General features: G+C 39.9%; 1 protein-coding gene across 12 annotated transcripts in view; it reads left to right on the top strand.

Moving 5' to 3' along the window:
* EPB41L2 (erythrocyte membrane protein band 4.1 like 2) overlaps nt 1-18365 on the top strand; it is a 160781-nt gene extending 142416 nt beyond the window's left edge. For all 12 annotated transcript variants that reach the window (XM_084889580.1, XM_084889569.1, XM_084889577.1 and 9 more), the window contains 5 exons: nt 1379-1501; nt 3167-3265; nt 3797-3877; nt 6849-6959; nt 18149-18365. In XM_084889580.1, coding sequence (XP_084745706.1) covers nt 1379-1501; nt 3167-3265; nt 3797-3877; nt 6849-6953 — 408 coding nt within the window. In that variant the 3' untranslated portion in view covers nt 6954-6959; nt 18149-18365. The remainder of the gene's footprint in view (nt 1-1378; nt 1502-3166; nt 3266-3796; nt 3878-6848; nt 6960-18148) is intronic.
* Nucleotides 18366-23709: the final 5344 nt, after the last annotated feature.

Consider the following 23709-nt stretch of genomic DNA (forward strand, 5'->3'; position numbering starts at 1 on the left):
ACCATGGTGCTCTGAATTCAACATCTGGTAGTGATGAAAACAGTATTTCTTGAATACCACTGTGATTTCTGTTTTTAGATCTGGGGATTGTATGGTTTGGTTAAATTTTCTTTCCTTTTAGGCAGCCAGAGGCTACCTGTTTAATAGATTATAATGCTCTTTTCATTCTGTCCTGTCATCAATTCTGGATTACTTGCAAGCTGGTCATATGGTCTGTGAATTATCTACAGGGTACTTCAGTCTTTTCTTTTTTCTCTTCAAGATAGAGAACTTACTTCACTCTTCTTGGATAAAGTCTTGGTCTCTAGGTGCAGTGTCTCTGAATTGGAAGTTAAAGTTTTGTTGAGGGAAGGCAAACTTCCAGGAGAATATGTCTTCATTCTAAGTTGAGCTATTCACACTGCAGGGATTGTCCACATTTTCTCTCTTTATGAGCTGGAAAATCTTGAAGTGACTTTGTCTTGAAATAATTAAAAGTATTTTTATTATATCACTTTTAAACTAACTGATTCTCTTCAAAGAACATATTTGCTAGTCCTGGAGTGCTCTATTATTTTCCACACTTACTTTACATTACACTTGGTAGTATTTTGCTGGTAGTACCGTAGTTTGTCTGACGTTGTATTAAACATACATGCTCAGCAGACCATGTTAACGGACTGTGAACCTCTCCTCTAATGTTTTTAATGTTTAATTGTTCAAAGCATTAATATCATATTTGTGGACTAATCCTAGATATAGTATAATAGTTTAACTTAGCTAATAGAGAAGAAACATTGCAAGTTTTAGACAAGTATAATTGAAAACAATAAGACTTGAAGGTAATCTTTCTGAAAATGGAATCTCCTTGTCAATATAGCAGAAAAGGCTTTTTGAAGAAAAGTGCAAATCTTAGCCTACCTAGATGGTGTGCCAGGTAAAGACAACAAGCCTTCATACAAATCGTGTGGCTATTTAAACCACAGTAAAAATTGAGGCAGGTCACTTCACATAGTTCATTCTCTGTTTTCAAGTTTATCATTACTTACTCAAAGCTAAAGTTTATATATCACTGTATACCAAGCTTGATACGTAAGTAGTTTGGGGACCATCATAATCTGAAGCATATCATAATTTGAAGCATACCATAATTTATGAAGCCATTATGTTAATTTATTCTTATCATATATATATACATGTGTATATATGTATGTGATATTTGAAGAAAAGTGTTTTTTCTTTTGTATCTTTTGTCTTAGATTATTTACTTTTACTCTTTTCTTTTGTGAATGAGTGTGTGTTTGGATATACATATTTCTTACAATTATTTTTGAAGGCTCCATTAAGTGCTTTACTACATTTCCTCTAGAATTTATTTTCATCCTCCTTTCCACTTCAGCCACCTGTGGTAAAGACAGAGATGGTAACAATTTCTGATGCCTCACAAAGGACAGAAATCTCCACCAAGGAAGTCCCTATTGTTCAAACGGAAACCAAGACCATCACATATGAGTCTCCACAGGTACAAAAGCTCTACCTTTGGACTGAGCTTTTTCACTTAGTCTGTTTCCCTCTCCATCTGTCTTCTCCTAGTTTACATGTTTCTAACTTTGATGTACCTTTTTATATCTCCATTTCATAATTGTACTTCAACAACATAACTTACTATGTTGCTTCTTAGATTGAGACAGAGAACTGTAATCAAATTGGTGACCCAGTAATTTCAGGGAGGAAGCATACACATGATTATTGAAGACAGGCAGTACCAATCTTGTTCATATTACTAATATTATAAGCCATTTGTGGCTTAAAAGCATCTAGGATTGTTTATGTATACTTGGGAAGCAGATCATCTTATAGAGTTTATGAGATATGATGTAATTTTTGCATTATTAGGATTTAGGCATCCCTCTCCATGAAGACAGATCCAGTCAACTGTTGCTTGCAAGTATACATACATGTGCACAAACATTTGTGCTTCTCCTTCACGTGGGATTATTTTCTGAAGACATATGTCATTATTCTTAACTAAATGTGATAACTGTTCTACACAAATGTATGTTTGATTTTAAGTATTCAGACATTGATTCTGTAAATATTTGAGATAATCATTAAGATATCTAACTCTAAGGGTAACAAAAGAAGGGAAAGTATTTATCATTTCAAACGGGACTGTTTAGAAATTTGGACAACTATTTTCTTCACTGAGAAATTTAGTGTTCATAGTAGGATTGTGCCCTGGTGAAAAATGGTAGATTATTACCCTCTTGAAATATATAGGTGAAGCATTCCTCGACATTATTTCAGATACGCTGTCTTGAATCTTGAACGTGCACTATATGGTCATCTTAAACTAACATTTAGCTTATGATCTCAGTGTAAACTAAAACTATTAATTTGCTGTATTTAACCAGTAAACTCTAGAACTTTCTACCAGAAAAGTATCAAAGAAAACAAATTAAAACCTATTTAGTTATCTGCACAGGATTTATATACTATCTACCTACTTATCTATCTATCTATAGATAAATACATATAGATATATATAGAGTACACATGCATGCATATTTATTCAAATATATCTTCATATATATATATATATATATATATATATATATATACACACACACACACACACACACATATACACTCACAACACATAAACTGTTACAGGAAAATTGTTTAAAAATTTAAAGATAGTCATAATAACCAAATGATGTTAGTTTAGTCTATTCAAATTAGGGTCTGTTGCTTAGTAATCTGATAAAACGTTTTATCTATTTTTACCCACCTGTGCTTAAATAAGAAACCAGCACTTCTGGTCACTGTGGCAACATCTCTGCCTCGTTCTCTGGTTTCTTTTTCAATTTAAATAAATGGCTTTCAGTCAGCTTCTCTCATGACCCCCATGGCTTTCAGACCCAACTCCTATTTCCACTCTTCCTTTTTTCTCTCTCTGTGTTTCTGGGGTTTGCTTCTTCCTGTACAGTTAGTCTTTGATTTTACTCTGTTTAAATGTCAGCCAATGCTAGTCAGTAAATTACCACTATAAACATGAAAAGGCTGACAGCATCTTCTGCCAACTACAAAGATTTTAAAAGATGCATATTTGATGGGAAGGGCGTTTTCTATGACAACATAATGGAACTTAAGCATTGTTTTGTATTTTTCCCCCAACTATACAAAGATTGATGGCGGGGCTGCTGGTGACTCGGGCACCTTACTGACTGCACAAACCATCACATCTGACTCTGTGTCAACAACCACCACCACACACATCACTAAGGTAAAGCAGTCCAGGGGAATCCCAGGGAAAGGACGGTACATTGTAATCAGGATCCTTTCTGAATGATGAGAATTAAGCAGATGAAACGATAACATCAAGCAATTTCCAAGCCTAAAGATTCTGAAATAGTTAGAATTCCTTGTAACTTTCCATAAACCAAATAATTATTTCTTCTCCTTTAAACAATTGACCAATTGGGAATTAAGAGACTCAGGAAGTTCTAACAGTGTCCCAGTGGAACCATGTGGATTAAATGGCAGCTGGTCCCTCTCAGTGTCACCTGCATCTTGATACATTAGGTTTTTAGGTTGCTTTCAGTTGAGGAACGTACGGATGCTATAACTTTAACCACAGGATTCTCCATTGAGCTTAAAAATAAGGAAAGTTTCCAGAATATCAGCCTTCCCTGTTTAATGTGCATTGCCTTACAATGGTCAGAAAGTCTAGGTGTGCCCCATCTGTTTTTCCTAACTGTGTGTACACAGCTTTAGTGATTACTGTTTTCCCCCTTCTTTTCTTTATGACCTTTAGACGATAAAAGGTGGAATATCTGAAACAAGAATTGAGAAACGCATCGTGATCACAGGAGATACAGATATTGACCATGACCAGGTAAAGTCATGAGGTTCTGGTTCTGAAGTTGACTGTGTTTATTTTCTAAGTTTTGTGCCTGTCATCGTGTCATATAAAGTATATCCTACCCCTCCTCCCCGTGCCCCCTGGCTGAATCCTAAGTGTGGGATAAAGGTCTGGACATACCTGTCCTTTCAGCCTTCCTACCTCTGAATCAGCTTAAAACAGGAATTGCTCTTTATTTCCCACCGCCTTCCTGTGTACTTTGGGGTCAAAATAATTGTGGGGATTCCTGGCAGTTAGGTTTTCATCTGGGCCTGGTTTAAGGCAAGACATCAATTAAAAAATAAATGGCAGCTTAATGATACTGACTTCCAAAAACTAAGCTACTAAGTTTTAGGAACTTAAAAGAAACTTTTATAGCATTAGGAAAATTGGGTTGTTTACTACTAATTATTAATATTATTGAGGGATGGTGGAAAGTAATCTAAGGTCTTTTACAAAGTGAAAATTTACATGTATTCAGAAAAAGAAAATTGAAAGAATTGTGCTTCCTTTCTAACGCTGAGCAGGATGCATGACTTAAAAGCATGTGGTAAATAGAACTGCTGGAGGCTTTGAGAGTACTTTTAATTTTAGATAACAGTTTCAAGTGGTAAGTTTTTGTTTAATTATTTTCTGATTGATTTTAAAGAAGACCAAGCTGTTATTCTTTTTCTTTTAAAAAAATGTTTTGTTGATTTCAGAGAGGGAGAGAGAGAGAGAGACATAAATGATGAAAACACCAATTGGCTGCCTCCTGCACTAGGAATTGAGCCAGAATTGAGCCAGGATCCCGGGTATGAGTCCTGACAGGGAATCAAACCGTGACCTGGTTCATAGATTGACACTAGCGCTGAGGCACACTGGCTGGGCCACGCTGTTTTCTTGTACAACAACTTGAAGAAAATAAAAAGAAATGTTCAGTTGACCAACCAGCTGGAGAGGAGGAACAAATGTTTGTTGCCCAGCTTTGAATGCAATGTTGAATTCAGGAAAGAGAATTTTAGAGAACAAAATTTCTCATGTAAGAAAGTCTCACTGTATATGACCAAAATAGAAATAATTTTCTGCTATGCCCTCTAAGGAAATTACTGTTTTTGTTAAGTCTCTGTAAACAGGGTTTACTTACATATTACATATGTATTTTTTTATTTCCTTGAATTATTAGAAGTTGAAAGGTTCCCCTGACTCTGAATTTTGACCTAAGAGCATAGATTCCTAGTGAATGACCAGCACATAAGCCTATTTACCAATGGAGAGGGAATTACCTGCATGGAAACCAAGCCCACAGTTTCCCACTTAGAGGATTTTTCTGCCTCTGTCTGATCTTGAGTTCTTTTGACCTTAAGTCGGAGCAACGGTATTCTCGCTCTTTTGCTCTGGACTCTCACTCAGCAAGCATTCGTTAATCCCTACAGCGTGCTAGCAGGAGCCCACTTTCTGCGGTGGATAGTGGAAATGGGGCCTTCTCCCAGCCTTTGTTTCTTTCACCCTCTGTCTTCTGTGAACAGAGACCTTTCCAGCTTTCAAAATCCACTATTGTCTCTTAGGGATTACTCTCAGATTTTATTTTATGTGCATTCTTTTGTCCTTGGTCCTGCTTTAACTGAAAACACAAAGCTAGGCAACACTGCTTCTGAAAGGCAGGTAGAAGAAACACAGACTGAAATGCAAGTACCCAAGTACCACGTGTTCGTAACTCTTACAGTGAAAGCAATCATGACATGGCTGCAGCATTAACTTGCTGTGAGTACACGCCTCACATTCATATGATGTGCTTCAACCCATTTTAAAACAGGTCAGATATCAAAATGATGAGAATAGAGATGTTTGTTTGTTTTGGTGTAAAAACCATTTCTTTTGTAGCTTACCTCTTTTGTGTGGAATGAGGCTCCTGGTTTTGCTCAGGAACCTTCCGCTGACAGAAACTATATCCCAAACAAGAAATGCAGTTGTCCCCTTAGGCAGTTGACAGCAATAGGAAACAGTATGCTGCTTTTCCTAGATGTGTATTTTCCTTATAGGTAGGGTGCTCTCTAGCCTGGTAGAATTTCTTTGTTTCAGAGATCTGCCCTAGATTTTGAATGTTCTTCTATGGTGTTTTCTTTTACTTTCTTTAAAAACCTTTCCCTTCCAACAAATAGGATCTTTCCGCTTTGCCACAGCACTTTCTGATAGATTGCAGGAAGCCTTGTTGCTGTTCACAGCAGGCCCAGAGAGGAGGACCAGTGGGAGGGCACCCTGAGGCCCACTCCTGCCCTGCAGCCCCCGCAGGATGGCCTTCAGAAAGGCCGGTTAACCTTTGCCCCTTCACTGTTTTCAGCTGTAAATTAGGGATCTGTCCACTCTGGTCTTAAGCTGAATTGATTGAGTGTCACTATCGATGGGTTTTCATTGTTCTGTGCCTTAGAAGTTTATAGATATTTTTACTGCAACATTTTCCAGTTCAACAAACATTTTACACAAACAATTACTGAGAGCCCGAGGACAGAGGCTAGTGAGACCTGGTTCTACACCTTGGGGTTTCAGGCAGTTGGGCAATCGCAAGTGTCACTTGAGTGTGCAGGGTAAGCTCTGTGCTGTATGCTATACACCATCTCTTCTATCCTTACTACAGACCTAACATGCTCTCTGCAGCCTGAGCATTTCGGGTGATAGGTGAGAATGCTGAGGTCAGAGCAGATCTGTTTTCCTGGGTCTTGCTGTGAGGCACGGCTGAGATTCAGAGCCAGCCTGCTTCTTCCACGTATATTATTATTTGAAAGTAGCCTGGACAAATGTGGTCCTTACACAGAAGCATCTTGGAAATGAGAAGCAGCCTCTAAAAGGAATAATGTGCCCATTTCAAGTCTTCCTGTTTCCTCAAAGAGCAGAGGCGGAATCCCAGGTGCTCAGTAGGCATGTGTTTGGCTGCCCTGAGAAAGGAGCCTTTTCCTCCACTGACTGTGCTCTCTCCTGACCCTGGCAGGCGCTGGCCCAGGCCATCAGGGAAGCCAGAGAGCAGCACCCCGACATGTCTGTCACGAGAGTGGTGGTGCACAAGGAAACTGAGTTGGACGAAGGGGAAGAGTAAGTCAAGGTAAGAGAGCCTGTGCTATCGGGGGCCTTTCCCATGACTGTTCTGTGGTTCCGAACCTGCTGAGGGAGGTGAAAGGGGCTTCTATGTCGGTGTCTTTCCACTGTAGTCCCGTTTGATTTTCCAGACTGGGGCATTCCAGATGGGTTATGGTGCCGTGAACTTGACACTCTAGGAATCTCACAAGGTCAGGTGTAGCTGGATTGCAGACCACTTGCAGGAGAGTGGAGGGAGCAGGGAGGCAGAGGCTCGATCTTATAAGTCCATCTGCTCAGGTTGCCTGGGTAGAATTACAAACTTTCTACCATGGGGCATTTGGTGTTAATAACTGGCAGGTATTGAGGGCTGCAAATAGACACTCCCCATATGTTCACACACTCTCCTTTTGTTCTCTCACTCACATACTATCTTGCAGCCTGCCTTCCTGTTGGCAGCCATCTTAGATCTCCTATTAAGAACTTGCATGTGCCATCAAAAAATGTAAACCAGTAGAAAAATGGGCAGAGGATTAGATTAAGCAAGTAAACCACATAGAAACTAAGTGAACATAAACAAAAATGTTCAGCGTCACTATCTCTGAATACATAATAGTCTGGCCACTCATTGTATATCCTATATAACAAAAGGCTAATATGCAACTTGTCCCCTCAACCGGGAGTTCCACCAGCAGGCAGACAGGCCAACTGCCCATGTCCCCTCCCCCTAGCCAGAATGGCCGGATCCCAACCATGCACGAATTCATACACATACACACACACACTGAGTGGCCAGATTATTATGTGTTCAGAGATCATCATAATCTGACCATTCAGTGTAAATTCACAATAAGATGAGCAAACTAGATTGATTTGGAAAAATTCATTCATCCATTCAAAAAATATTTGAGTATCAAAATGTGCTAGGGTCGGGCTAGGCATTGAGGATTGAAATAGTCAAACTTGTAGATGAGACAGACAGAGTTGAACTATTATAAATTTAACCTATTGTAACTTGAGAAACAAAGTTTGAGTTGATATCTAAAGGAAGAATAGGAATTACCTCAGTGCTTAAAAATCATTTTAGCATCTCTACCCCCTCTGGCTGCAGCTTGTTCTTGAAAAATTCTTTTTGCTGGTAAAAATCAAGAGAAGAGTGTGTTTGCACTGCCAGGATTGCACAGAGGCAGCAGGTGGGTTGAGCAAAGAGCAGGACCCAGACCGTATCTGAACGCCAGAAGAGAGTAAATAACTGTGTCTCTGCCCCGGCTCCCCTTGTCAGATATGAAAAACTCTCCTCCTGACCTGACCTCTCTCTCCCTTTGGAGTAGTTCTGAGCTTTTGATCAAGCACTGCAAGGTGGGGGTGGAACAGACAGACAGATGGGCAAAGGACAACCCGAGTAGACCGAACCTCCACTTCTGCCATCTCAGCGGGGGGTTGGCCAGCTGTGAGGCTGAAAGGGGTTCAATTCAGACACCGTGAAGAAAACACAGACTTCAGAGCAGTACTTATTAAACTTTTGTAACCTTTTCTTTGTGTCCTCTTATGGACTAGTCCATCCTGTCAGTTTGTCATAAATTCATATTTATGAGCCTCAAATGGACACAATGTCACTGACCTGTTCCCACTCGAACGGTATTCAAGCAGTCCTGGTTAGGAGGAAGGAGAGTGCAGGCTTGGTGGAGTGGGTGTGTGGCCTTGGAAAGAATTGGCCCAGGAGGGGAGCTTGTGACTCACTTCAGTTGGCACCATGAGCTCTCTGAACCCACACTTCAATGAGCCTCTGACTTCTGGAGCAATCGTTGATGTGGGGTGAAGATGCCTCCTTTTCATCTGGAAGCAGTGAACAGCTGAAGACTCAGCCATCTACTCATTTTATTCATGTATTTTCTCATTATATAAATGTCAGTGGAGTGCCCACCAGATACCTTTTCCTGTTTTTCCATGGAGTTTTCAAATCAAACATGGTCATACTCACAGACAGTAAATCAGTGGTAGCTGAATAGTTTCAAGTTTCTGATATGTTCTCAACTGAGGAGTGCGAATAGAAAGGCAAGGTCTCAAATAATCATAATGCGGCCTCTCACTTAAGCTTCCAGATAAGTAGGAGTCAGCTCAGTGAAGAAAGGTATGGAAGGGGGCATTCCAGATGGGTTATGGTGCCGTGAACTTGACACTCTAGGAATCTCACAAGGTCAGGTGTAGCTGGATTGCAGACCACTTGCAAGAGAGTGAAGGGAGCAGGGAGGCAGAGGTTACGAGCCAAGCCAGAGAGGCTAATCTTTATCCTGAAAAGCTGTGGGTATTCCTCATGTATCTGAGAGAGAGTAATTAGGTATTGGTTTGTGATGGGGTGACTGAATGAAGGTTTGGAAGTTAATAAACTGAGTAGGTAGGTGAGCAGAAGAAAACTCGCGGATAATGCCCAGGTGTATAGCTTGGGAAAAAGAGTTGATGGTGGTTCCTATCATTGCATTTGTGGAATACGTGTTTCATAGCATGTGCAATATTGCCATTCCTCTGCTCTATCTTAAAGCAAAAGTATATCTTTTGTTCTGTGTACTTATGTAGGAGGAACCAACTGTCCCAGGAATTACAGAGGAAGCTTGGAAAGGAGTCTGTAAGGCCCCATATCACACACATACAATATGGGTAAATGGAAATTTACCAGATGGTGTAGCATAAAGTATAGCATAGCAGATTTGCAGGGTTAAAATCTACTTCATAGTTGTGTGACCTGGATAGGTTATTTTGCATCTCTACCTCAGTTCTGCCATCTGTAAACTGGGGGTGATAATGGAATTTACAGAAAAATATGTTTCCAAGGCAGGTTGTAAGAACTTCTTGTAACACATAAAGTCAGCCATGAATCCTTTTTTGGTCTTAAGAGTCAAATAAAAATGAAGATTTTCTATCCCAGAGATGTTGACTTTGAGAAGTGTCTATGTGGAGAGGTCCAGGAGGTAGCCAAGAGTTGAGAGAGCACAGCAGGCTTTGGATCAGGAGATGGAGATTTGGGGGTCATCCGAATGTGTCATCTCCTGAGGAAGCCTTTGGTTTGAGGTCACCCAAGGCCAGGTCAGAGTGTTGTGACCTGGGGAGCCGAGGAAATAGAGGAGGAGCCAGAGGTAGAAAGAAAATAGGGAGAAAGCATGTCATGAAAATTGCAAGAAGAGGAAACTTTAAGAAGGAGAGAGTAATCAAGTATTAAATATGACAAAGAAATGAAGTGAGTAGTGTGTCCTTTGAAATTGTTGGTACAACCTGGGGGCTTTTTCAGAGCACTTCAGTCAAGAAGTAGGGATGAAGCCCTTTAACGGGTTGAGGAAAAGGGATTTTACATGGAGACTGCTTTCAAGAATCTGAAAACAGTAATTGGGCCTTTGGCCTTTTGGTCCGCTCTGCCTGTCTTCATCTGAGACGATGGAGAGCATTGCGTTAGGTTTCACAGAGCCACCAGAGCTAGTGCTGTGATTGCTAAAAGCCTGGCAAATCCATCATTCCTTGGAACCTGTTAGATAAACCCTGAGCCCAATCCCCAAACCACAATAAATACGTAACTAAATTAGTGGTTTTGCTTTCTGTGCTTATTGTGCAGCTATGAACACCAATTTCAGCACTGTGTTCAAACCAACATTTCAATGTTAGGGTGATATCCGTGTTTTCAAAATGAACTCACAAGCCAAGTAGGCAATTAGCATTAGCTATCTAACTGACCGGACAGGAGAAAACCATGTTGGCTGAACTGAGCTCTAGCTAATCATGAGCTACTAACCCTGTCCCTGACCTGTCCCTGAAAAGAAACACAAGCCTGTGGGCTTCCAGGTGACTAGTTTCAATCCAGAAGCCAGGAGGTTTGCAGGCATATCAAACGTGTTGCATTTTTATTGTATTCTGCCTAGTTGTAGAGTCTCATTCCTAAAATTAGCATTACATTACAACTTAGCTTTAAATAAAGATTAATCAAACCTAAATGAAGATCTCTTATAAATAGAAATAAGAAGCCATTTTGGATATAGTGAGTGTTAGGCATAGCCAGTTTTTACTCTGGATGCTGTGGGAAAGGGGTTTTACACGGAGACTGCTTTCAAGAATTTATAAATCTGGCAGGTGCTATCAATGAGTTATTTGCAATGTATTTGAACTACAATGTATTTGCAATGTATTTGGTTCAATGTATTTGAACCAAGGAGATGCTTATGATGCTGCCTCGTGCAGGCATTGGCACCTGGAAGCCACTAATTTCCCAGGGTTTGCTCTTAGACAACTGTTGTTTTTGTAAATGAACCTATTTTTACGGTATTTTGATGTTATTGTTATTTTCCCCTCATAGTAAAACAGAGGAGGTTATAATTTTTAAAAAGGAAAAGGCAGTTGAAAGTATAAGTGATCCATAATTCCTTTGCTCCTAGAGAGAGCTAATTCCTTTTCACAAGTGCATATGTGTGAACACATACTCACACTCACACACACGCACTCACACCTCAATTTATGTTGGCTGGAACTGTCTGTCGAACTCTATATTTACCTTGTTTCTCCTCCCCCCCCCTCCCACCCCACATACATTTACCGTAACAGTACATTGTAGATAAATTTCTTTGTCATTACCTCATCCTTTTTCAACAGCTGTTGAATGGATGCTTGATGGTTTACTTAACCTTTACTAATAGTTATTTAGATTATTCCTCAGTTTTCACAATTATAGATCCACCTATAAAGATCATACCTGTGCTTACATTTTTGTACATTAAATTCATTGTTTCTCCAGGGCAAGTAGTTTCTAAAATTAGAGTAGGTGTGTCACCGAGGGTTTTTGACATGTTGCTAAATATCTCCCTTAAAGATTCTACAGCTAGACTCCCACTAGCAGTTTGAGTGTCCCTGTTCCCTGTGCTCTTGTCAACCCTCAAGATTATACAGTTTAAAAATCTTTGCCAATCTGGTGAGGAGAAATTATTTCCTTTTTCTTTTTAAATTGTGGGGAAAGAGCATTTTTAATTGTATTTTTTTTTTATTGCTAGTGAGGTTGAAATACACATACACATACACACACCCACATAGCATCTCTCTGAGTTGCCAGTTTGTGTCCTTTGTCTGTTTGCCTATTCAGTTGTTTATTATCTTTTCTCTCTTAGAAGTTTGTAAAGGCTATTAATTCCATACAAATGCTGCATGTTTCCCCCATGTTTTCATTAGTATCTAGGGTTAATAGACAGGGAGAGAAGGGCAAGACAAAATCTACAAAGTGGATGCATGCAGGCCATAGCTGGAGTATTCTTTTTTGGACAAAGCAATATTTTTTAGAGTTTGAATTAATTGTTAATGCTTAAGACATTTAGAAGCGGAAGCTCTAACACTGTGCCTGCTTCTCTCATGGCTATTGTGGCTAATAGGGCCTGCCACCCTTAGACAGGGAGGACCACTCCAAGTCGCCGGCATCTTTTATGTTGAGATTGTTGGTACTTGGTCTCCCTACCAGTCTGTGAGCCGCCTGGCCTCTGAGGTGTGTAGAGGTAGTGGTTATGAAGAATATATAATTTAAAGCTATGCATAAAGCATCTTCTCACCCCACCCTCTTTTACGAGGAAACAGAATCCTAGGGATTAAAGTAATTTGCTGTAGGTAATTACACTCAAGAGTCATGAAATACCATCCACGTGTAGAGCTAAATATAACTTCATTAGTCTCAAGAACTCCTCTAGTGTTCGACATCCCAGGTACTATTTTTTGAACATGTAAATTTGTGGCAGTAGGAGGGAATTTTGCTATGGCAACTAATAAGTGTGTATATGTGTGTGTGTGTGTGTGTGTGTGTGTGTGTGTGTGTGTGTGTTAAGCTTTTCCAGTCCTTGTGAAGATTACATTCCAAGGACATGTTAGCCTCATGTTTATTTAACTCATGCGTCAAAATAGTTCAGTTAGCATTCGAGCCAGTGGGAATCTGGACCTGTTCCATTCAGTGTGGTAGCCAGTATTACTGGGCTATTGGGCATTGCGCCTGTTTCAACTGGAGATGTGCTTTCGGTATAAAAGAACATACTGGATGTTGAAGATGTAAAAAAAAAAAAGGTAAACTAATAAATCAGAGAATTGATGATACAGATGAATTCTTTTGATTCTGACTAACCTTTCTATAAAGAAAATATTAAATGAAAACTTAGCAAGTTATGCTCATAAATGCTTCACAGATGGTTTTCTAAAAGATAAGGGTTTTGTTACTATTTACAAGTGCACCTTTTATTTGATGCTACAGAGAAATGCCTTCTATCTCTACCATCTTATGAACTTAGGATTTGCAAAGGCTTAGCTGGAGTAAAGCATACAGAACATAACCTTAACTGTAGTGCATTTGTTATGTAAAAAAAGCTTGGAGATTTTGTAAAATGCTTTCATGGCAAGTTCCCACTAGATTTGAATGTGGCAGAATGAACCAGAAGACCTTACTTTAGCTTTCCGGCCAGATAATAACTACTCTTAGAAATATCTGTCAGAGGTTCAGACATTTGGGAAAACCAGTTATTTTTAAAGAAGTATTAGAGTCCTCCTGGATTTCACAGAGACAGTTATTCAGAAAAATGAACCCAGAATTTTCCACTTAAATAGGCAGGTGCAAGTAATGGTAAAGAGAGGCAGTAGTGTTTTCTTCCACTAATAGATTAGTCTCTATTGCTGTAGATCATGGATTCATTAGTGTATAATGTGGGCATACATGTTCAAGGGACTATAACAGTTCATATAAGAAAGTCAAAAGTATAGGAATGTGTATATAAATGGCATATAGGGTAAAAAAAAAATAGTATTTTCCAGAGAAGCCTGGATAAAGAGCTATGCAGGTTGACAGGGGGCTGTTTGGGTTTGCAGATCCGAAGACCTCCCTGGGAGAGAGGAAAGAGCCTGTGGAGAACAGTGGGGTGGGTGTCAGGAAGAGCGATGTCTGCACTGTAGCTTGGTGTGGAGTTCCCAGCAGACCTAGAAAGTTTGTCAAAAGCAAATTGCATAGGGTCTTCCATCCCATGTTAGTACCTTAGTTTAGACTTCGCTCTGCACCGGGGATTTGAGTTTGGGAAGTGCACTGTCCTTCAGTAAATTTTATTCGTCAGGAGTAGGTAAGATCGGTTGAAAGGGTGCTAGATCAGATGAAGTACCCTGTGAGGAATCATTATACTGATTCAGGCAATTCTTAATGGAGAAACTGAACATCTCTTATCTTTCAGAGCAGAATTGTATTTTATTTGAAAGCATAACTAGGAGTGAAATACAATGTATGAAAATCTGTAAAAAGCTTCTAACATTGATTGAATGGGTGTCTACTCTGTGCCCAGCTTTATTTGAGAACGGTACCATTTATTATCTGAATTAGTTCTTACTGTCATCTATGATGTGGACGAGGCCATTGAGCCCTAGAGAGCTCGAGTTTCTCACCCAAATCACACAGTCTGTGACTGGCACAGCCAGAACCGACCCCCTGTCTGTGAATTCACATCACATTGCTTTCACAAGAATTCATGATTGGAAACTTTCAAATAATAACGCCCACCAATGTTCTTGACACAGGACTCATTTTAGAAACATTTATTTTGTACAAAATGTTTCAGAGATTGCAGCTATGATATAGAGCTAAGTGAACAAGTCAAACCAAGTTGTATAAAACAAGTCATGTTTCAAAATGAGGCGAAATTGATAGGGTTTTCTAAAGGTGCTGCGTGGGAGTAATTCCTTAAGTAGGGTGACTTGAATGTGTCAGGCATAAAGATTCTAATAGAAAAACAGTGGTCAGCTTGAAAGAAAACCCATTGAAATTGGGCCTGAAGAAATCAATGAGTCTTTACTATTAAAAGCCAGTGCTTCCAGTGATTTGGATCAAATGGTTTTTTTAAAGGGCGCATTTGCAACTCACTGAATCAATTTCTGGAGTAGAGTGTGCTTAAGATTGAGATGCACAATGTGAACTCCTTGTGTCTGGAAGCGGAGATTGTGTTTTTCAGATGAGGTTAGAACTTCTGTGCTTACTTGACTGATTTCCCACTGCTCATCACAGCACACCGAGAAAGATAAAAACACTCTGCACCCTCCATGAGGACTTAGTGCAAAGTAGGTAACAGGCATGTATCCATGAAGAGTTTGGACATAGAGTTAGACCTGTGATTAGATGAAAGAAATAGCTACCTAATTACAAATTTATGAAACCAATTCTCACATTGGCCAACAGAGGGAGACACAGGCTATGGAATGTGAGTATAGTAGTTAGAAATGTTCACTGACATTGTATAGTCTAAGGATGGGAAACTGAACCATGAAAACAGTGGCTTGAGGTTTTTGTGTGTTTTGTTTGTTTGTTTGTTTTGTTTTGTTTTGCTTGACCAAAATTCTGATACATAAAGTATAACCCAAATACTTAACAGCTATGGTCTTATTCAAACCCCAGATATGAATGTTATGATGTTGTCAAAAGTGAAAGCAGGTTGAATTAAAGCCAGTAATTAATTCCTGTCAATTTGTATAATGATATCAAGACTTTTATGAATATGAGAGGAGTTTAAGCTTAAAAAAAAAAAGAAAAGAATCATTAAAACTTGACAGCTTATACATGAAGAACCATATGCTAGTTTTCACATTGACTGGGCTATGTGAAAAATCATTTAGACCAAATGTAGTATGATAAGAATGGCCAAATATTAACTTTTTATTTCTCATGGCTACATGCCAAAAAAAATGGAAGTTAAAATGGCTAATGCTATTCCATCATTATGTTTACTCCTTCACAGCTCAAATGTTACATGTTTGCCTGGAAATACATTTCTATGTGTGTTCAAGTGCAAAAAGCAGTCAGAAATATGGGTGAACATGTAAATTTAAAAAAAAATCATATAATAAGTTGCTTCTTATTCATCTAGGACAATAAGGAACTGGGGGTTCTGAAACATTGAATATCTAATTAACTCAAGAGTTATACTCAATTTACTGCTTTTTAAAAGAATAAGAAAAATGTGTTTAACATTAAGTTATAATAACTATATAATTTTTTTTGATTCTGAAAGCTATTTGGATGATCATTTATATTATTTCTCAGAAAATTTTTATTTATTTTACTTCCTAGTGGTTTGATTATGAATAAATGAAAGTAAGTGATACTTGAGTTTACATGGGTGACTCTGCCTTTTCTCACATATATTTCAGTAAATATTGAAACTCTTTGAAATCAAGATCTTATTCATTCAATTCCTACATACTCCTTGATTCCTGTTTATTTGTCTAATGACTTTTTAATCTTCACTTCATTTTACAAATTGAAATTTTAATTTTTGGTAAAAACAAAGTCAGTGAAATAAAGTTACATGGAGCCTAAAGGAAATGGAGAACAGAATCCTCAACCTTGTTCTCTCTGTAGGTTTCCAGGCACTGGAACCTCAGCGGTTCATTTTCCATAGCCTAAGCTAGGCACAGTGGCAGCTGAGTTCTACAACGATGCATGTTTACTAAGCCAAGAAAACAGAGATGGCTAACAGCCCATAAAGAAAAAGAATAGATAGCTAGATAGTGTGACTGAAGGTCACAGATAACTTCCAAATCCAATCCGAAGGGTAGTTTTATCCATTCCCTCCTCACCACCGCCCACTTTTTTTTTTCTTTCATAATTACTAACCTAAAAAAGACAACTTTGTGTTTTCTACATTGATTTCCCTAGAATCAAGCACAAGCACTAATGAGTAACGAAATGGCCCAAAGCAGACAGCGGGGTGGAAAAAAATGAATTTGATTAATCAATCTGTCCTGAATAATCAGAGACTATAATACCTGTGATACATCTAAACAGAGGGGAGATTTTTCATTAAAACAGGACTTAATTTGGGAACTGTGTGTCTTGGAAAGGTCCTTAATTACCTCTCTCCCATCCTCTGTAATCACTTATGTTTTGCCAAAACTTGCAATCAACCTGAAATACAAAATGAAAAGTTGTCTTCTTAAAACTCTTTCTCTTTCAGGGACAATGCACCATCCTTATTTTTTGTCTGTCTCCCTCTCTATTCCTATTTTAGTCCTCTCCTCGACCTACTTACCTTTCATTGTGGGCTCTCATGTCTCTCATTTTTCTGTTATACTTACACGAGACTAATTCCATCTGTTGTTTTCACTTATTCCTTTGTGTGGACAAATCTGTATCTCTAGCTCTAAGACTTCACCCAGGCTGTAAGCCTCTTATTCTCCCTCTGTTTTTGAGACCCCAAACCTGAAAGTACTCTCTGGCACTGCCTTCCTAGTCTCTTCCACCTGATTTCTGTAGTAGCTACTCAAGTCCGGGTCCTTGGTTCCAGCAGCCATCCCTGACCTGTGTCATGTTCCTCGGGCAGCCTGGGCTGCTGAGTGGCCTCCAGACTGGTGTTCCCGTCTTCACTCCCCTCCACCTTGAGGCTGTTCATCACTCTGAAGCCACAGTGTTGTCAAAATGTAAATCTCAGGCCAGGACAGACCTTCCTCAGAGCCAGAGGAGAGTCACGCCCAGCCTCCTCCTCTCATGCCCCCTGTGAACTGGCCAGCCTGGCTCTGCCCTATCGTCCTGCTTCTCACCTCCACTCCACATCATTGCAGTAGATTGACAGTTGATCTTTTCATTGAATGCTCTTTCTGAATTTATTCTTTGTCTGTTAGATCAGGTTCATATTTCTCCGTCTGATATTAGAAAATGTACCTAATGTTTTTTACCTTAACTTCAGTTACTCTCCATGCCATTACTAGCTTCAGTCATGTCCATTTCTTCACTGTCCTGTTCCTCACATTCATTCTTGCCCACCTTCCGTACATCTGTACACACTGAAGTTAAGTACCCTTTCTGTTCCTTTCAGTGAATTCCAAATTGACTTTTGTTTTTCGTCTGTACTTGGGTCTACTTTTAAAACCTATATTGGTTTCTCTTTTATATATATATATTTACTGTATGAATTGTCCCTGTTTTACAATTTACTCACTTTTGGTTTATTCTTACTTACCAGTTATTTCTAATATGCTTGTCAGTTCTCAAGATACTTTAAGGCCTTCAAGGGTGGAATAGGGTCTCATGTTTGGCTCCTGGCAAACATATTACTTACTGTAGAACCAGTCAGGTAGTCACTGTGGATTCCTTGATTTGGAATTTGATGAATGTTACCTCCCCCCCCCCCCCCCAAAAAAAAAAGCCTCTGTCTTTGGAATATTAAGCCTTGTCTCTTTTCCTCCTAGAAATCCATTCATTAAACAACATTCAACTTTGTGAACCTGAAGAATTTTGACCATTTCAAGTCTTAATGCCACACCACTACTCCAGTGAATTTACTACGACTGGTAACAATGACCAGAAGCCTGAAGAATTAAAATGCCAACACCAAACCCTACCTTAACAGCTCTGGTCTACACTGTTCCCTCGCATTTTAATACATTATTTTGTTTTATAACCACTCCTAAATAATCTTGGTTCTTTCTTTCTTTTTTATTTTAACTAGGGAGTTTTGTGTCCTGTTTACTTTGTGTACAACTACCTGCTTTTTGTGACCCAGGTGATCCAATGATAGTGAACAAAGCCAGCCTGGCTGGTGAGGTGCTGTTCACTGGAACAGGTGCTGTTGTGCGGAAAGAAAACGCTGTGACTAACCTAGGCAGTGGCTTTCCTCCTTCCCATTCCCACTGAACTCCCACCAATTCCAGAAATATTCACAGTTCTCGAATTGCAGTAAATATACTGTATGAGAAAAAATTAGTACGGAAAATATTAAAAGCATTTCTTACATCTCAAAACCTTTCTAATGTTTTAGAAATTCATTGGGAATATCTTTTATGTGGATCCCTTTTGACTTTCCAGTCCTGTGACTTTTTACTGTTAGTAGAAAGTCAGAGACTCCAGACTGGAGAATTACGCAGAAGCCCACTGACCACGTGCTGTGGGCGGAGACCCCGCCGCACCGCAGTGCCAACGCCTCTCAGACACGCTCTTCGGCAGCATTCCAGAAACAGGAGGGAGGAGCAAGAGACAGCAGTGTCTCCCCTCCTGCTGAAGTATTCAGGCAGCTTACAACCTTAGTGCTTTCTTTCTTAACGTGTCCAAATCTCAGTACTTCCCATTATTTGGACATTTGTGTAGAACATTTGCTTTGTATTAAACCTCCTTGTGTACATGTGGAACTGACCTTTTGTTATTGAGCAGGTCTGTCTGTCTCAAATAGTGGGATTCACACAAGTTTGAGGGCATGGAGAAGGGGAGCAGGCAGGGCTACGGTGGTGGTTGGATGGGCATCAGAAAGCTAGACCGTTTGAAGCTGACACCAGAGACCTGAGAGGGACTTATTAACTGTATGGAACATTTTCCTTTTGCTTTTGACCTGATGTATAGTTATGATGCCAGATTAGATTTATAGCAGCTTCAAGTTGTATTAAATGATATTTTGCTTTCTGTAATACTGTTATAAAATAAAGTTGGTTTATTCTCTAGCCTTGTCATTTCTTTTTTTATATAAAGGTTTAAAAAATAAAATCAAGCCGAAACCGGTTTGGCTCAGTGGTAGAGCGTCAGTTTGCGGACTGAAAGGTCCCAGGTTCGATTCCGGTCAAGGGCATGTACATTGGTTGCGGGCACATCCCCGGTAGGGGGTGTGCAAGAGGCAGCTGGTCGATGTTTCTCTCTCATCGACGTTTCTAGCTCTCTATCTCTCTCCCTTCCTCTCTGTAAGAAAATCAATAAAATATATTTTAAAAAAATAAATAAAAAAAATAAAATCAAGAGAGATCTTCTGTCAGAAGTCCTATCAGTTTGTGGGATGTAGCATTTTTAAAGTCTGTTATCTAGATCTTTGATAATTAGATGCTGCCATCATCACTGATTTCAAGTGCCCAAGGCAGTGTGAAAAGTTTGTAACCCTAACGTTCATAGTGCCAGACTCCTCCTGCCCGTTTCTATAATCCACCCCAGCTTTGACTAAATCTCCAAGGGATTATTTTGCTTGTTTTGTGTGTGTGTGTGTGTGTGTGTTTGTTTTGGTTCAGGAAATACTTTAGCTGTGTCATCCGAATCCTGCTTCTGCTTCATGTTTTGCTTTGCTGTCCACTGGGCCTTCAGGCTGACGGGCTCTATGGATGGCTGTGACCACCTCCAATCGGGACAGTTCGTGGTGAAGCTTGTGCGAGACCCACCAGATTAAGTGCTGATTTTCTTTTAAACATTAAAAGCATGACACAGCAAATGACCAACAGGAGAGCATTCCATTTAAAATGTTACGTAGAATTTCCCCAGTCACCTAAAGGGAGCGTGGTAAACACAGTGTGCATGGCTGCCTTCTCTGGGATCTGTTCCCACTGCGTTCTCTCTCACCTGTGGAAGGTCTTTCTCACTTTCTCTAGAATGATTACAGAAACAGCTCCTCTTCTCTGAAGAAGCCTATCTCAGCGAGCCAAGCCTTAGAAATATTCTGGAATCAAATGTGGTTCTGTAAATATTTTCCATCAGGAAGCTTATATATATAACACTCGTATTTAAAGCAGAGGGTGATCTTGCCAGGGATTTAGAACAGTATCTTTCCATACTGCTGAAGACAGGCCCAGCGACAGGAGGCGACAGCTCCAGTGGGACAGGGGATGCTGAGGTCAGTGGGGCTCAGGCTGGCTCAGCTCAGCTCGGGCAGGGCATGGGGTCCCAGAGAGGTTGCCGCACCTGTGGGGGACAATGCTGGTTATGTCACCTGTGACTACAGCAACAAGACTACTGTTTTTTTAAATATTTGTATTTTTTACCGACCATTTCCAGGATGTTATAATCTCTATAAACTGAGCTTTCACAACCCCAAAGGATAGAATAAGAAAGTAGATCCGGCCGAGACCGGTTTCGCTCAGTGGATAGAGCCTGTGGACTCAAAGGTCCCGGGTTCGATTCCAGTCAAGGGCATGTACTTGGTTGCGGGCACATCCCCAGTGGGGGGTATGCAGGAGGCAGCTGATCGATGTCTCTCATCGATGTTTCTGGCTCTATCCCTCTCTTCCTCTCTGTAAAAAAATCAATAAAATATATTTTAAAAAAGAAAAAAAAAGTAGATCCTCAAGGTTCACTGAGGGGAGACATCCAGGTACTAATTGTATATCAAGTCAAACGCAGCATGACTTGTGGGTGATAAGCAGTAATTCCTTTTAGCTGCACGAAGTTTTGACAAGTATTATTTTATGTAACTCTTACAGCAATCCTGTGTAGAACACAAGAAACAAAAACATGCACTTTCCACAGTCACAGCAGGATAAAAAATAAGGTTTTTAAAAATGTGTAGAGCTGGTAGATTTTGGGTATTTCACTATCTTGAGTAGTTTTTTCTTTATGTCACTCTGTAGCATTACCCATGGCATCAACCGCAGTCCATGCAATCATTACCATCAAGACTGGCAATGAAACAAACTAGCCATAATTTCTGCCTAGTGTGAACTTCATTAAGTATGTCCTTATTGATGGATAAAATTATATGTCAGGCTATTATAGGAATAAGAATGAGATGGAGATAAGAAGGAGTGAGTTGTAATTTAAATGAAACAACATTGGCCATGACTTGGTAATTGCTAAAGCTGGGAATCATTGTATCATTTTGATAAAATATCCCATCATAAAGGTTAAAAATGCCATAAAGCCACATAATTTAAACAAGTTCTTTCTCCATGTACTGCAGAGCATACATTGTTCATCATTGGTGTTTGACCCAGTTTCCTCACAGGCTTACCCACTTGAGTGAGTGATGAGGACATGTGAGTGTCACTGCTGAGGCACTCAGAGGGAGGAACATACTCCTGATGGTTTTTTCAGAAGTCGACACTGTCCAGGTATTTGCTGGGATTAGGCCATGCTGCAGAGTTGGCCCCAGAAGAGAACATGACCAGCTGGCAGACCCTGACCCTTGGCCTCAGGGTTAAAAATAGTGACTTATGTATATTTACAATGTCAGATTAGATTCATAGCAGCTTCAAGTTATAGAAAACATTTGCTTCAGACACACTGGCCTCAGAATCCTACAGATAGACATTTGAATCCCCTACTCTGAGTAACTGAGCCATGTGTCTTTAACAATAGCACTTACACATTGATACGGTGAAGATTATAAACAACCCAGTATGGGGGTATTCTGGCGCTTAGATGAAATAAAAATGTAGAAATTGCCTAGCGGAGCTCCTGGCACAGGAATGCCCTAAACAAAATGGTAATTGTCACGAACAAGACTATGTCCAAGTTAACCCACCATGGGGCAGTTTAAGATCACCACCAAACTGAGCTGTGCTCTGGGGGGGCTGTCCATCGTAGAATTCTCTCCTGTCATATTGGGAAGCCTGCTGGGAAGGTTCGGCTTTGGATATAAGGGGACCTGCCCGCGTTGCCAGGAACCCTTTATGCTCTGCTGTGTGGAGGCAGCTAAACTGGCTGGTGTGAGAGGCATAAATCCTTTCTTAAGATTCTGGCTGTAGACTTCCTAACCGCAGATTTCAAGGAGCTAAGCTTTCCCCCAATATATGCAAAGCAATGGTTATGTGCATTTTTCCTATAGATATATAATTGTCTGCTTTTGTCAAATTCTCAGAAGCCTTTATTATCTAAACTAAAGGTTAGGAACTTCTGCTCTTAATCTAGGTTTGAAATGTGGATTTGAGAAATTAAATGGAAAGAATATTTTAAAATTCCCAATCTGGGGGTAATTAAAAAATTTTTTAACCTGTTTCTTGTTTCTGTTTTGTCACTCATTTGCCAGAGTGAATGTCATTCTGCAAATTTTGACAAACTCAGAGGCCTCTCCTGATTACATACTAATTAGCAAGAATCTCAAAAGCATTTTGCTTTGAAAATGTTAAAACAAGTCAGAAAATTGATTTCTCAAAAGTGTTTAACAGGTATGAATGGTGATGTCCAAGACACAGTTTTGCCAAAGTACTCAAAATGTCAAGGAAATGTGGTTCTTTGTATATGGAAGTATTTATCCGTTTCTGCTTTTCCAGTTACTACTAAATGGTGTGTAGAAACTACTGGAGGCTGTTACCTTATTGGTTTAATTGTAAGTACATTCTTCTTATTTTTTTTTAAAGGGGTTGCAGGCAATATTTCAGGGAACGTAATGTGTGCCCTTATCTAATTTTCCGTTTTGTCTGTGTGCACAGTTCCAGGATGGGGAGGACGGGTGTGGGTTTGCAGTATCCCAGGACCAAATTTCCAGCAGGAGAGATGGGAAGGTAATATTAGCTGCTTTAGGTTAGCTCTGTGGGGAAAAATTTTTCATTGAATAAATGGCAACATAACAAAACTGAAAACATGCATTCCAGTGTTTTATTGAAGGTAAGGGAGATAGGAATTCTTTCAGATATGAGAACATTTAAAGAGAGATGAGGAACTGTGGAGGTGAGAGCACTCAGGGCCGTGAGAGCATAGATGGCCCCTGGTGAAAGGCTGTGGAGCACAAGATGAGACAGAATAGGTAGGACAATGCAGGAAGACTGCTGGCCTGCTCTAGGGCAGCCATGAGGAAGGGCCAAAGCCGTGTGAGCTGGAGTGAGATCACCGCCTGGGAGCCTGTGAAGAGCAAAGGCGTGGCTGGCTATGCCCTGGAGGGGTTTTGTCAAACAGAGTAGCAGTTCCTCCTAGCAGATTGCAGTGAATCCCTGGCCTGGGAAAACCAACATGTGTCTGTCCCTCTCCCCGCACAGAAGCCTTCACGGAGCTGCTTGTGATTTTACTGGGAAGTCCTTCCTCTGGTCTGAACAGCAACCAAAGAAATAGGTCTTGCTTTAAACTACTTGGT

This window comes from Pipistrellus hanaki (genome assembly GCF_964339955.1).
Source record: "Pipistrellus hanaki genome assembly, chromosome: 7".
Taxonomy (NCBI): Eukaryota; Metazoa; Chordata; class Mammalia; order Chiroptera; family Vespertilionidae; genus Pipistrellus; species Pipistrellus hanaki.